This window comes from Rutidosis leptorrhynchoides, unplaced genomic scaffold (assembly GCF_046630445.1).
Source record: "Rutidosis leptorrhynchoides isolate AG116_Rl617_1_P2 unplaced genomic scaffold, CSIRO_AGI_Rlap_v1 contig249, whole genome shotgun sequence".
Taxonomy (NCBI): domain Eukaryota; kingdom Viridiplantae; phylum Streptophyta; class Magnoliopsida; order Asterales; family Asteraceae; genus Rutidosis; species Rutidosis leptorrhynchoides.
In genome coordinates, this window is record NW_027266498.1 from 26,741 (window position 1) to 43,402 (window position 16,662).

At 32.8% G+C, this 16,662-nt stretch overlaps 1 protein-coding gene and 1 pseudogene across 1 annotated transcript; both read left to right on the forward strand.

Moving 5' to 3' along the window:
• Positions 1–303: 303 nt before the first annotated feature.
• Positions 304–1,889, forward strand: LOC139882265 (disease resistance protein RPV1-like). Its single transcript, XM_071866622.1, has 5 exons — positions 304–734; positions 896–932; positions 1,083–1,235; positions 1,598–1,663; positions 1,749–1,889. The coding sequence occupies exons 1-5, from the start codon at positions 304–306 to the stop codon at positions 1,887–1,889; spliced, it is 828 nt and encodes a 275-aa protein (XP_071722723.1).
• Positions 1,890–11,817: 9,928 nt separating this feature from the next.
• Positions 11,818–15,051, forward strand: LOC139882266 (beta-amyrin 28-monooxygenase-like; annotated as a pseudogene).
• Positions 15,052–16,662: the final 1,611 nt, after the last annotated feature.

Below are 16,662 nucleotides of genomic sequence, written 5' to 3' on the forward strand. Positions count from 1 at the left end.
TATTGCAGCCTAAGATAAGTCTTATATATGTAATATTTTGTTGTTAGGCTGCTCCGGACGGCTGTCATGGAACAATGCCAAGGATACAGAAAGATCAGGTAATTCGACTAAATTAATTTCAAGGTTTTTTGTTTAGATTACAGAAAGATCTGGTAATTCAATTTCCTGCGAATTCAAAGCTTAAAACTATGTTAAATGTTCTGTTAAGTGATAGTTAGCTACAGTATTTACTTACTAAACTACATCTGCCAAATGAAGGAATTTATGAAACTTTCACATGATGTGTCTCTTTTGCAGTGATAAATGGCAAGGGACGATGAAACGTGTGTATCATCGTCTCGATGTGCCTACCAGGTTTTCTTGAGTTTTCGAGGTGCAGATACGCGAAAGAACTTCACCGACCATCTTTACCATGTTTTGAAACGTGAAGGAGTCCATACTTACAGAGACGATGAAGAAATTGTTAGAGGGGAAGCTATTAAGTGTGAACTTGAAAAGGCAATCAAACAATCAAAAGTTTTCGTCATAGTTATATCGGAAAATCACGCATCTTCAAGTTGGTGTCTTGATGAGCTTGTCATGATCATGGAAAAGAAGAGAGCGACTCAAAATACTGTCTTACCAGTTTTCTACCGTGTCGATCCAGCTGATATTAGATGGCATCAGGTTACTTTTGTGAAATCATTTGTTAAGCATGAGAAGAGATTGGAGAATGAGAAAGACAAGATTGAAAAGTGAAGGTCTGCTCTTAAGGAAGTTGCAGATCTTTCAGGGATGGATTCAAATAATAGGTGACTAATTCAACATTTAAAAAGCTTAATATTCTTCATTTAATTTAAATCTTAACCACATATGATGTTCTACTTTGCACTTTAACTTTAATTTTTATTTGTAGGCATGAGGCAGACTTTATTCAAGATATAGTGCGAGAGGTACAAAAGAAGTTAGAATAACCGATACTTAATGTTCCAACCCACATTGTCGGAAGAGATTCCTTAACAAAACGCATTAACAATTGGTTAAATGATGGGTCAAAACAATTTGGAATTGCAATAATATATGGGATTGGTGGAATCGGGAAGACGACTGTTGCCAAGACTGTTTACAACCATAATGTGGAGAGATTTGATGGTGGTAGCTTTCTCGCAGATATTAGAGATGCAGCAAAGGAGACAAGTAGTTTGATTCGTATTCAAAAAAAACTCCTTTCGGATATCTTAAAGAGACCAGTTGAAGTATATAGTGTAGATAGAGGAATACAGAAGATAAGAGATCATGTCATACACTGTAAAAAAATCCTCATCATTCTTGACGATGTAGATGAACAAAAGCAATTAGAGAAAATATTTGGAGGCCAACCACAGCTTTGTCCGGGCAGCAAGATAATCATCACAACTAGATATAAAAATCTACTAACTTCGAGGTCTCATGGGGAAAGAAATTGTTCGTCAGGAATCACTTCATGACCTAGGAAAACCTAGCAGGATATGTAATCATAATGAAGCATCTGCTCTACTGAAAGAAACAACTGTAATAACTATAACTCATTCCATGTGCGATGAACTTCTTCACAATAAAATATCTTGTTGTTTTGCAGGGCACTAAAAGTGTGAAAGGTATCACTCTTGACTTTTCCTGGTTGAAGGCAGATCAATCTGAAGAGGTAACTGTAAGTATGAATTGTGGCAAATGTCATGTTTAGAAGTGAGTATGAATATTAACATTTAATGATTCCTTTATGAAAATAGGGAAATGTAGATGCAGATACATTTAGAAAGCTTCAAAATGTAAAACTGCTTAATCTGAATTATGGCAACGTTATTGGGAATCTCAAAAACTTCCCCAAGAATCTGATATGGCTTTGTTGGAATGGATTTTCCTCCGAGTGAGTAAGGTTCCAAACATCCGTGAGGGGAACTCCATGTCATTTGTGGTGCCATCATCAAAACTTGGTTTCAAGATACATGCCTTGAATCTCTGTTGATTTTTATAACGTATACATGATTGAAATAGTGAATGAGACCAAGAGAAAAAAATATTCTCCTTTGTATAATGAAGATGAGAATGGTACTACATTATGGTTAAGTTACTGGAACATTGAGGATAAACATATCCATGCAGGAGATCAAATCCAAATCCGAATACATAACAATTTGAAACATATTATTAAGCAGGTGGAAGTTGGTATACAGACTGAGACAGGGTATTTCCAATCCATTCTCTAGTCTATTCAAACTGAGGCATGCTTAGTGTACATCTGAAAAATGTACATCCGCCCCTTTTTGACAATTTTACCCCTCGTTCCATTAAACCATCGAATCGAACCACCATCTCCAAGCTCTACCGCTCTTGTATCTCAACCCGTCGCCGATGAACTACTAAGCTTCCTGAACCATCTCATTTGCCACCGTCAACCACCAACAGAGACGCCGACCTTCATCTCCGCCATCTCCTCTCCCACTTGTCTCGCCACTTGTCTGAACTTACTGAGATATGCATTGCAGCCCATTTTTTCCTATTTCCTGAATATGATGCACTGAAGCAATCTTTAAATTTTAAAACTCTTGTGCAGCTATGTGAAACAACTGCCTTGGCTATGGATATTCTCGAATCATGACCAAAAGCAATGCCCTCCTTGGATCCTTCAGATGAAAGCAACCCATTGTCAGAAGGAACACTTCCCATTTAGAAATCATACAAGTTATCCAGGAAGTAGCAGATTTTAACTATCAAAAGCACAATAGATTGGGAGGCTGTACAGCAAATGTAGTTATTATTTGATTCATATTAAGTTGTACAGAAATACAAATGAAAGAATAAAAATGAAAATGCATGCTTCGCCTTTGATGGCCATTTGAAGCATCAAAGATTGTACATTTCAAATCCTTCATTTTCATTCACACATCATGATTTCCTCGGACAAGAGAGAAGATGCTACTGTCAGTCCGTCACTGTCGTCCATTCAAGAACCGAGAACCCGAGGAAATCATAAAACAGGCAGATATTATAATTGCAGCTGAGGACAGACCAACTTGGTGAGAGGGAGCTGGATAAAGTCTGGAGTAGTTATTATTGATGTTGGCATAGACCCAGTTGAGGTTTGTGTTTCTGTGCTCCTAGATCACCTTTACGTTTGAGATAATGTACTACTTAGCCTCTTATGTCTTAGCAATGGAATTCGATCGTTATCTTAAAAATCACAAGATTGTAACAATTTTGGATTTTCGCCAACACAGGACTTAATTATAGTTAGATCATTGAAAATGTTCAATCTTGTAGTCATAAGCTGTTGGATGATCGGCAATTCCCATATGAAACGTGTTCCTCTTGCCACAGGATGAAAATCTTCTAAAGGCTATTGACTGGTTGGAGATGTTTATGTGGAAGCCATAAAGCTTGCATCAGTTGCCACTCCGGTCCAAGGAGGCGTTGGGCCGATGACGATAGCAATGCTTCTCTCCAACGCTCTCGCTTGGCCAACAAGTTCCAGTAATTTTTTCCAAAGCCATCGTAGTAGACGTTTTTATCGTAGTTAGACGTTTCTTATAACTTTTATCATCCAAGCTACAGCTGTTGTATGTATATTATGGATGAATTTCTACGCTTTTGCTCTATAAATTTCTAGACTATAACAGTTACCATTAAATCCTTGAATGATAACAATAGTGACGATCATACATTTTAATGATTATAATCTTCATTGATCATTCCCTGTTTCTTGACTTTGGAACTTAAATGAACTTGATTCCAATAAATATTAATTTTACAATCGAGATTGTATGATGATGCAATTTGTTGCATATGGTTGAGGGTGGAGATATGGTTGAGGGTGGAGAAGAACAGAGGTGGTCGGAGTTGGGAGCGGTGGCGGCAACGAAGTGGATGAAGGTTGTAGGAGAAGGGTTGGCGTGAAAGTGATAATTAATTAATTTTTAGATTAATTACAATATGCTTTAAGATGAATTAGTATCTTACAATTAGATCGATTCTGTTCGTGGGTTGGATTGTAATCGGTTTGGGTTACAATTGTGATTTGATTTTTCCATTCACGACTTGGACTGGAAAAAAAAATTGGACAAGGAAAGGGTAAATTAGTAAATGATATGTGAGATGTATACTGATGTACGCGGTATAGAATAAGTTCCGTTGATTCAAACTACCCTTACTATTAACATATTAATTTGGCCAAAACTAAAACTCTTATTATACTTTCAATCTCCACATCGATACAATCTCCGTATTGAAAGTATCTATAAAAGTTGTCTTCTTCGTTTGTTTATCGCCTCAAGACTTTAATTGAAAAATATTTAAGGGTAAGGTTAGGATATTACTTGCAGTTTCGAAGCTTATTTTTTTATCATATATTGTGGCATGAAAATAATAGTATTTTTTATTATATATATGTTAAATGTAAAAAGAAAAAATATACATTATCTTCATAAAATAATAATAATAATAAATCACTAATAAAGTGAGTTACTCAAATAAATAATAAATTTATAAAATGTCTAATCATGTCGTAGTCATCAAATAAACAATCGAGGGTTTGAATATAACATCTATATCATGATCCGAGACCCCACGAGAATCGCCTTGATTATAATTAGTCAAGTATTTTTAGTGGTAATTTAACACATCGAGATTTTTCTGAATTTATTATTATTTCGTATACTAACAATTGAAACAAGTGGTTATACGCACATTTTTCTGAATTTATTATTATTTCGTACATTAACAATTGAAACAAGTGGTTATACGCACATTTTTCTGAATTTGTTATTATTTCGTACACTAACAATTGAAACAAGTGGTTATACGCACTTGGATTTTCAAGAAGATTTGAGAAGGAAATCTCAATATTCTTTTTGCCGGTTTTCTTTGATTGCATGAACCACGTGCCATTTTATCAGTAGCCAGGGGCCCACTCCAAAGAGTAGAAAGCGTATGGCTATCTTTTTATTTTGAGAAAATAATAATTTTTTTACACTTAAGTTTTAATTTTATTTTGAAGTTACACTTAAATTTTATTGATTTTACCTCATCAATCCATTTTGAATAACTCTAATTTGCAATTTTGCATACATAGCAACATTGTTTATGAATTATTTTGATTCAACTTCTTTTCGTCTCTTTATGAATTTTATGTTGTTTTTATTTGATTTCACCCGTTGTTTTATTGAGTTTTTGTTAAAAAAAAACCCAAAATTTATTTTCTTTGGCAAAGTGTAGTTTTCTCTCTGGTCATAGCTTTAATATTTGCATTTTTTAATGAATTATTTTACCCCAAACACTATTGATAATAAATATTTTAGGTATGATCACATAAGAATCGGACGTTGATGCATTTCGTAAGTGATGCAGGTTGACGTCTGCATTTCAAAAGAACCAGTCGATGAAAAAAAAAAACACTCAAGCCTACAGTGCGGGAGACTTGTTTAAGATCATTCCAAGTTGTAGAGTTGTTTCACTTCATCTCGAGTTGTAGTCTCGTTCAATACTATCTCTAGTTATAGCCTTGTTTATAATTAGCCTGGACATATATGGTATGTGACCTACACATTTCTCTTGGACTTAAATGCGAGGATTCATATAGCCGACTCCACTCGGTGGAATTGAGGCTAGTTGGTTTGGTTTGGTTTAGTTATAGCCTTGTTTAACTGTGTAGCCTTGTTTATAATTATCCCAAGCTATAAACTTGTTTAAGAGCTTTCAAAGTTATAGGCTCGTATAAGATCATCCCGAGTTGTAGCTTTGTTAAGGAGCTTTCCGAGTTGTAGGCATGTTAACATCATAGCGAGTTACAAACTTGTTAATTAAGAGCTTCCCTCCCAAGTTGTAAATTCATTTGTTCATCAATGGATACAACTTCAATGTCATCATAGTTCCGAGTTACCATCTTATAAATGAATCGATCAGTTCTTCTTTATATTATTGACCAAACCGTTCGAACCAAATTAGTTATGTTCAATTGGACATTGACGTTTGCAATTCGTAAGAGACGGAGGTTGACGTCCGCATTTCATAAGTAACTGACCCTGACGTTGGATTTTGTATTTTTTTTGATAAATTCCTAATACAATCTACCCATATCCCCAACGTCCGCTTCTCCAGGAGTCGAACCCATGACCTCTCATAGAAAGGCAAACGCCATAACCATTGGGCCACGCCCTAGTTGGCTCGGATTTTGTATTAGACCAATGTTTACGACCGCATTTTGTGAGAAAGAAACGGACGTCACGTCACGCATGTTGAAAAAATAACAGCGAGTTGTAGTCTTGTTTAATACTATCTCGAGCTGTAAGATTGTTTGAAATCATAGCGAGTTGTAACCTTGTTTAAGAGCTTCCTCCCAAGTTAAAAAAAGATAATTACAAAATGACGTCGTGCTCCTCTTCTTCTTCCTCCACTATCCATAACAAATTACACAGAGAGAGAGAATGCAGTTCGGTTCACTCCGTAAATTACTCGACTCCTTCACATCTGCATCCAGGTTCAACTTCTCATTTATTCAAAACATCATTTTACTTTTTTTCGCTCAATTTTCGAATTAACCTGAAAAAGTTCCACCTCGAATTTTGTAGGAAACCAAGTTTATAAATAAAGTTGATCAATCTATGAATGTTTCTGTCTGGTTTTAACTGAATCGATCGTTTCAGCCGATTTTAGTATTTGATGGTTTGTGCCTACTTGAACCACTTTAATAAAGAGATTACCGAGTTGTAAGCTTGTTTAGGATCATCCCAAATTGATCATCGCGAGCTGTAGGCTTGTTTAACATCATCCAGAGTTGTTAGCTTGTTTAAATCTATCCTGAGTTGTAACTTTGTCTAATATTATCTCTAGTTATAGACTTGTTTAAATCATCTCGAGTTATAGCCTTGAGTAATATCATTTGGAGTTGTTAGCATGTTAAAACTATCTCGAGTTGTAACCTTGCTTAATATTTCCCAGAGTTGTAACCTTCTTTAACACTATCCCGAGCTGTAACCTTGCTTGACATAATCTCGAGTTGAAACCTTGTTTAATCTTATCCTGATTTGTGGGCATATTTAACATTATCCCTAGCTGTAGCACTGTTAACATCATAGCGAGTTGTAAACTTGTTTAAGAGCATCCCTCCCAAGTTTCAGGCTTGTTTAGTTCGGCAAATTCATTTGTTCATCAATCGATACAACTTCAATCTCATCATGGTACAATCTACCAAAGGAACTCTTTGTTTCAATATATAAACGTCTCGACACTAAATCCGAAAATTTTCCAGATTCCGTGCAAAATTAATGTAATTGAATGGTGGTGCCTTCACTTTGAGGCAAAAACGTAAAATGCAAAACGTAACTTGACTGGAAAGCTTGCTTGTTGAACAAGTAATCAAGATGTCCTCTTGATGATATGAGCACCACTATGTCTCCACAATCTGGCTTATTTCACCAACATTGAGACCAAAATGTAGCATCTTCAAATGGCTTCTGCATGTCCTCGACCAAATTTCCCTGCACAATATATAAAATATATATATATGAGTGTTCATTTAAAAAAACAAAATATACTGAAATTACAAATTTCATTTTACACCTATCACATGTAACAAAAGAGAAATAGACATAATAACGGATTCATTCTGCAAATGTCGCATTTCTCCCCTTTGGTCGAGACCAACTTCCTTTTGATAGGATTTAATACAATAAAACAAAGCATACTTTCGAGATAACGCAATATAAACGAGAAGCTGGAACTCTCAGAACACATTCCACTACTAGAGTTTCATTTGATTCATATTCCTACCATACATGTCTTTTTTACTTTCCCTAGTATCAACTTTGATAAGAACACATATAAGTTTCATTTGGCGAACAGACGAAAAGCTCTAGAAAAATAAAATAAATGATGGTATGGAATTACTCTGTACGTACATCTTCCATTCCCTAGAAAATAAACATACAAGAACACTTGGACAGACAAACAAATTACAATAGCTTTTGAGTACTATGTACAGTGGAACACTAATGAAGTTCACTAACTAACTACGCATAGAGTTAATAAACACGAAGCGAAATCCAGTAAGAAAAACCAATGAGATGTTTAGAACAGTGTTTGAATAATCTTCAACATAAAATTCAGAGACCGAAAATGAAGTCGGACAGTTGCGTTTGTATTTACTTTTCAGTTAACTCCACGTTATTTTTGAAAAATAACTCTACGTTACTTTTTATTTTTCCAAAATTTTGAAAATTAACTATCTACTACTTTTCATTTAGAATAAGGATTTTTTTATAGAGTACAATGTTGTACTTTCTAAACATTCAATAACTACTCCATTATCCTTATATTACTACCAAATTGATGTAGAACTTGTGTATTAACTCATGTCAACTCCAGTCAAATATTATCCAAATATTTTTCTCACCTACTAAATATTATAATAGAAAATAATTTTAACAATGCAGTAATTTGTGTAATTTGGATGCATAATATATAAAATTTTATCATACTTTCCTCTACAAGTCAATTAATTTTTTTTTCATTTTTTCTAAAAAAAGAAATATTATGGATTACCAGTACAAAAAAATATAGTTACTATTTTAATTTAATTCCTTTACTTTTCCCATATAACATTAAAAATATAAATAAATGACAGTAATATTTAAAAATAATTTAAATAAATTCAATTCAAACTTTTTTATCGTAAAAAATCGGGAAGTACTTATTAAATTTGAACTTGCGAAGAATTGAATTATATTTTAAATATATTTCAAATAATATATTTATTGAGTTAACTAGAGAGTTTGATTATATTAATTAGAGATGGGTTAAAATAAATAACTTTTATATTAAAATTTGTAGTGAATCTATGTTAGTGGATTGCTATTTAATGCTTAAAAAGTGCAACATTGCACTCTATAGAAAAAAAAAAAAAATTTATAGAGTGCAATGTTATACTCTTTAAAGTTATTTTTATAAATTTTATAAAAATAAGAAAATAATATGGAATTATTTTTCAAAAGTACCCAATCTAAAAGCAAATCCAAACGCATCTGAAATCTCGGAAAATTGACGTCACGACCCGAAAACTACCCTCGTCGTGACCGGCGTCTCAATTTCCTCGTAGCTTGGCTTTTGTTTTTGTGTAATTGGAACTTGGCTTTCTTTGTGAAATTGTAACTTGGAGTGTTGTGAAATTGTGGTCGAATGAGTGTCTAAGGGTGAATGTAATTGGTTGTGTTTGTGTGAATGAATTGTAACTTAAAAAACTCCTCCCTGTGTGATGTGGAATTGTCTCTATTTATGTTGAGGTTTGGGAACAAGAAAGCCAAAAAAGAGATGAGAAGAAGATCAAATCGAAATGTTTACGAGCACGAGTTTGATTCGCAATTATACGTATATTTTTTACCCGATATAATGCTTGGTCAAAAATTGAGTAACAACAGCAGCTACTATTGCATTGGCGCCGATCGAGAGTTACTAATTAAGATGACGTATTGGTATTTTCCCGTGGCAAATGTTTCTTTTAAGCTTAATTCATCTTTTGCTTGGCCTAGATGGGGATACCACCTCCATTCAGATCAGGATCCATATAACTAGATAACAAATTAGCCAATCTACCCCGGATCCGATCCTTAATCCCGCTACCAAACACGCACCCTACATCAATATAGAAGATACATGCATAAATTAGAGGTTATAATAAACTATGGAAAACTAACTATAGCACCTCAAACATAACCATGTCCTCCTATGATTGAGATTTCCAAACCCAGAATACTCTTCTTACTAGTTTTTATTATGTCACATATATATGTAGGAATATGTGATCACATGCAAAGTTCAAAACATATCAACACAAACATAACTTGTAGCTTAGGATTGAGTTGAGACTCCCAAGTCCAACTTAGTTTTACGATCGAGTATTAAGTACATCAAATATACTCCTTCCGTTAATTTTAAAATTATTTTTTTGAAATATTTTAGATACATCTCTAAATGTGTGTTACTTAAATCCTGACCCATTTCACTTGGGTCTCAAGTTATCAATCTCAGATAAAAAATTCCAAGTAAGGACTCGACCTGGACTGAAATTCATGTTGAAGAATCATGAAGAAAGTGAGAATGATGCTAATTTTCAGGAAGAAGCAACGAGGAAGCTGAAAGTGAAATGATAATCTGTAGGTTGTGTTCCATATAGAAAGATATATTTTTGTTGTACCCATCAATAATATTAAGCCAGTTAGGAGAAAAAAATATTAGACTAATACCATTTTTGGTTGTATAATTTTCTTTTCCATGTTAATACCTTTTGATATATAGAATTTTTAATATTTATAAAAAAAATAAAGCTAAATTACTGTACCCTATAGATCCCATATGAAAAAATAACAAAATTATATACCATAAATTTAAATATGAATCCTTTAAAATATAATCAAACAGACAAACAAAATATTAACTCTAAATATTACACATTTTCTATCTATCCTACATGGCTAATTTAATTGGTGGAAATATCATTTTGCTGCTCCTAAGCAAAATATTTTTCTTCCAAATATCAACAATACTAGACATGGAATTCATAGAGCGTAGATCTTATTTGATGTAGTTTAAGATACAATACCATGCCTTTTCTTTTAATAGGAGATAAAATTTTATTAAAGTGAGAAAAATCTTGCATTAAGGTCATCAAGAATGTCGAAATCAGCAGTCCTCAATTCGTAGATGAAATTTGAGGATGATTAATCAAAAATTATATGTGAGAAGATATATCATCCTTTTGATCGTGTTGATAGTAATATTGATAGGCTTTAATATTGATATAAGTAATGAGATATCAGATATCACTCTCTAACTCTACGAATGTTAAAATTAAAATAATTACATTGTAAATCCTTCGTATACTCAATTAATGTTGCCTGCTTTAATTTATCATTTATAGCTAGGTAAACTCTCCATCAAATATGGGTAAATTTATTAATATCAACTATTATCCCATCACAAACTATTATCCCATCACAAAATATGATATTTTTATATAAAAATATATATAAATATCATGTATATGAATATATATGAAAATATATATAAATATATATATCATATATTTTTTTAGAGACCGAAAAAATATCAAGAATGACTCTATTTTAAAGTTGGGATAGGGAAATATCATGGGGGTAGAATTTGAAAACATGGCCGCGATTTCAGCTGCAAACTGTTTTAAGCGTATGGATTTAGATCCATATATGATAGTAATTGATAAATGCATCATTCCCAATTTTCCAGCTGGGTCATGTCAGAATATATGTTAAAAAATTATTAGTGCAAAAGACGTGCCAACCAATACTTTTCCTATAAGTTATATTCAAAAAAAAAGATATTTTCCTATAAGTTGAACCATATAAGTACTCTAATTAAATCCACTCCGAATCTTTTCTATACACACAAATGAGTTTCTCTCTTTCTTCTTTCTATTTTTGTAGCACTAATTAGAAACATGTGCTACTGGGTAGATATCAATATGTTAACTTAATTTGTATAGCAAACTTACCAAGTGGTCTATCTTCTGAGCTTCCATGCACTTCAGAAATTGTACTACATAAGTAAATAATACCTATCCATGGCATCGACATAACAAACTGCCATAGCCGAGAGATTCAATGTCATGTGCTCGAGAATCTTGAGGGTCAACATAGGGACGACATAGCTAATTTACCGACTTTGAATCCTCCGCTTTGGCAGCTGTTATGTCGATGTTATGGTTGTTACTTGTGGAACGATTTCTGGAGTGGAAGCTCATATGATAGACCACTCGATTTCTGCAGTGGAAAAATAATGTGTGACTCAGAGATAACAGACAAGATTTTAAGCCTGATTGTTGGTGGTCACCATACGACTTCTTCAATACTTACTTTTGCCATCAAGTATCTTTCAGAGATACCTAAAGTTTATCATCAAGTTAAGAAAGGTACCTATAAATATTCTTTTTGATTCAATTAATTTAAAAGTTATATAATTATGTTTGAAAGGTTACAAAGCAGTGAAGGCTGGTTATCATATACGGCATCCGTCTCAAAATACAAAAAAAAATTATATTTTTATACCCATTCATATGAACTTGTATTTAATCAATAATTTTTATATGTATATTTGAATGAAAAATGGAAATCATATATTTTAATATGGAAGTAGTACTAATTATCAGTATCTAGTTTATATGATAAGTTGATTGATTGCTCGAGTAGATTGAGCTTATCATCCTAAATTATAGGAATTTTCCAAGGTTTATATTGTGTTCCTTAATGATAATATGTAGTTTGATCTTAATTTGTACAAGAAGAAATTCTTAGATCTGGTCAAAGTTTCTCATTTGAGCTGTATACCAGGGCGCCAGTTGAATATTGATTAGGTTAAGAATATTAAATTTATTGCTCGAATGGAAGTATCCAGATGTAATATAATTTTTTAATTTATTTTCCTGGTCACAGACAAAAGAACTAAACGTGTTATTCTTTTACTTAAGAAAAAAAAAACATGGTAATCTTTTATAATTTAATTAAGATATCTGTTTCTCTGCTCCTAGAAATAGTTTATTTAATTTACCCTGAATGTATTAAAGATTCTTTCTAACCACTATATCACTATAATTAAAATAATACTAGTATTATTATTCATTGTAAGAAATAATTAATGTGTTTAATTTGGATCTAATGACATACAAAAAATGAAATACACTTCCAACTTAGAGAACGAAGTATTGAGACATAGATCAATTGTTCAAATTGCTTTCCGAGAAATAATTACTGACATTACCTACAAAGGATTTATCATACCCAAAGGCTGGAAGGTTATTTTATCCTTCTTAAACTATTTCAAAAAAGATAGAATTTAGGTGTTGGACTTTTGGTGTCGATTATGTTGGTCTTTTTCAGAAAATTACATATGGAAAAATAAATACAAGTCAGCACTTAACTCTGTTAACATCCGTTAGCTTAATTCAAACATCAGTTATCACAGAAACTCTGTTAAACTATGGAACTAACTAATCGTTTCAGCTTCTTCTCTCTCAGACCTTTCTCTTCTCTGCCAATATCCGCCGCACCTCTCCGTTCTCCGTCCAGCTGCATACCCAGCCGCTGCTTCCCAAGCCTTAAATATTTCTTTTCAATTAAAGGTTTTACTCGAAACTCTAGAACGGATTTTTTTGTTCAATTAAATTGTTATGTTCCAATTTAATTTTTCTGTTCAATTATCTTGCCAAGGTCGATTCTAGTTCTTCGTCAAAAGATTGTGCTTATCTGGTTTGATTGGCATTTGTGACAGAGATTTACTGGGTTTCGATTACTGCTTGAAAAAAGTCATTTGACCTTATTCGATTATCTCATCTTCACATCTTGGTTGATAATTGTGATTTTCAATTTTTCATGGATGGGTTATTGTTCGTGTGATCTCCTGGGAGTGAAAGATTTGTTTTCCTTTTAGTGCTGGACTGAATTGATATGTATCATAACTAAGATATTAAACTAGTTCATGGAGATTCTACATATATGGTTGTTCTAACGATAAACAAACCCAATAACAAAAAAACCTAATTTCAAAAAAAAACCTCACCTGAAATCAAAGTTAATCAAACTTTTGATTGGAGTAATATGATAATTGAACAAAGATAAATAGAAATCTGTTTGAAAACGTCGATTACATGGAGAAGAAAAGAAAAGTTCCAGTTGTGAAAAGAAAATCTATACACGTTAGTTTAACTGAGAGGTTTTGAGTTAATCGAAGTTTGAGAAAGTTAACGGATGTTATGTAAGAATTAAGTGTTGATTGGAATTTATTTTTCCACGTGTAATTTTCTAAAAAAGATCAACATGGTCAACACCAAAAGATCAACACCTAAGTTCTACTCATTTCAAAACCCATACTTATAGTAATTAACTTACCATGTTGTTAATTAGTTTAATTTCCTTAAATATATTTATCAAATTGGATTTTCGGACCGAACCAGTGATTTGGTCATAAAACCAAGCATCCATATCTGGTTTCTCCGTAAGATCAACGTTTGGTTCGACAACCGTCACCAGTTGTGGATATGATGAGTCCCACATAAACTTTTGACTCTTGTTTAAGTCTATTTGAGTTATGATCGACTACCAGAACATGTCAGGTCACACATCTACTAACTAGTACTCACTCTATTTTACGATATATGATGTTTTGTAATATTAAATTCACTAAATATATATATAATTAATAATTTTTATTAGATACATATATCTAGGTAATAGTAATAATTTTTAGAGAGAGGGCATTTTTTTTCTAGACCCGATTATATCATTGATATTCGATGATACGATTAATGGGCTTGATAATCGAGATTAAATTTTTGGATATGAAATTCCAATTACGTAATCTTTTAGGCATGTAATTAATTATCTCATAATATGGGTAATTTTTGGACCTGAAAAAAATATATAATTACACGACTATATATATCTTAATTGAGATTTGTGAACTCTTGAAAATGATCGAAAATGATAGACTGATGTTTTATCTTACATGGACTCCAAAATTTTCATATTGAAAGATGATCTGCATATACAAATAGTATGGTGTTCCTACCTTGAGTTTTTTTATAAATAAATTGTTCTGTCACCTCAGCGCAACCACATCCACATGAGTCACAAAATCAGAGAATAAATTTCAAGCTCTTGTAGAATGATATTTCTTCTTAACATGATTGATTGAATTTTGTGCAGATCTAATATTGGAGCCCTCCCACTACACAAAAAAAATCCCGAGTACTTTGAAGAGCCTGAAAGATTCGACCCATCTCGGTTTGAAGGAAATGGACCAAGGCCTTAAACATTCGTTCCTTTTGGAGTACTTGGCCCTCGAATGTGTCCTGGAAACGAGTTGTCGAGAGTAATGAGTCTCGTTTTCCTGCACTATTGGCTGACGATGTTCGACTGGAAGGTCATTAATCCTAATGAGAAGGTCAAGATCAATGTCACTCCCATTCCACTTGAAGGATTTCCAGTTCGTATCTCACCTCTCTCATCGATTAATTAGTTTTTATTAAATGGCCCGATCAAGTTGTGTTTTCATGTGTGTTTCGAGCGTGTCAACTCTATATATAATTTCCTCTGAAGGGGTTATTTAAGATTTCATTGTGAGTTAAGAGTATTTTCCGAACACTTCATGTAATTTTTTCTTGAAATAATCTACGTCGTGTTTTATTAATAATTGGAATACCTGATAATAGAATTTCACATGCCTTCAATACTATATGATGATTAATTAAAACGTGAAATATATTGCAACGTATCGATCGATGAAAGAAAAATGGACGCAAGCATGTCTTGCATAAGAGATGTAAACAGGATGTAAATGGATTATGAGCTCGCCATATAGAATCTATCCATCAAGGGAAAGAGTCAAAGGTCATAAGTCAACTTCATTTTGGGTCGAATTTAATTTTTCTATTTTTATGGTCCATTTCACAGCTGAATAATTATTTTTGTTTACTTTGTTTAATTATAGATCAATCATACTATCTATAAAAGCCAGATAGAACCCTCCGCTCCAAGCTAACACTTCCAAATGGTTCCGTGATTCCAGTAGCACTATGGACCACGCTGGTGCTTATTCCCTCCGGTCAAATTGTTTAATTAAATTTATTTTGATCCACTTAAATCTATACCTATTTTAGTTGTTTTTTCCGATTTTATCTTTGCATTAATTTCAATAATTAAAAATATAACTACTCTATTTACACAAACCTTTATGACTGAAGGCACTACCCGAGGAAGAAAATAAATTTGTTTTGTCGTATAAATAAACTTATTTTGTTGGTGTCATTTAGTAGCTGAAGGCACTACCCGAGGAAGAAAATGCAAAAGCAACATCAAATTAATCCAAATGAGCTTCAGAAGGCACACCGGTAGTTCTCTAATTCGATCAGCACTTCTCCTTGAATATTACTGGATCATCGGTTTGAAAGCACGAAATATAATGACTAGTTAAATGTGAATTATATTGATGACCACAAATGTTAATATTTATTTTATAAATACCAAATTGAACCGGTGATCAATCGATTTTAACCATACATTTGCGAGTTCACCACAGAAGACAGCAAAGAGTTTGATGACAACGTGGAAGATCTTGCCTGAAATGGATCAATTCATCCATGCACCCGATTATCCGTGCTTACTTCAAATTGTCGTTTGAATGTTTGGTAGGCATGACTTGAAGCTTGAAACTACAAGTCTTAGGTATCCTCATCATCAAGACTCAATTCCTCTTGAAGAAAAGAAAATATTTTATCAGTCACAACATTTGCTAGATACATTTTTGCAGGATATATAGAATTAAAGAGGGCAAATTCAATATTTGATGCAAATTTAGTTATCAGGTTAAAGCATATAATTAATATATACCATCTGAAATGTGTTATCAATTTAGTAACAAGCGAGTTATGTGAGTGAAAAATATAGCATATGGAAACATACTCTGACTATCTTTTGTTGCACCATGATCGTATAATTTGCTTTCCCTTGTAGCTAATAATGATAGATGAAGGATCATAAATAATAATGATATGAAACTCAATATCCATGAATAGATGTAAAACTACAAGACAATAGAAGAAAATATTATTAGCTCTTAAAGTACGTAGCA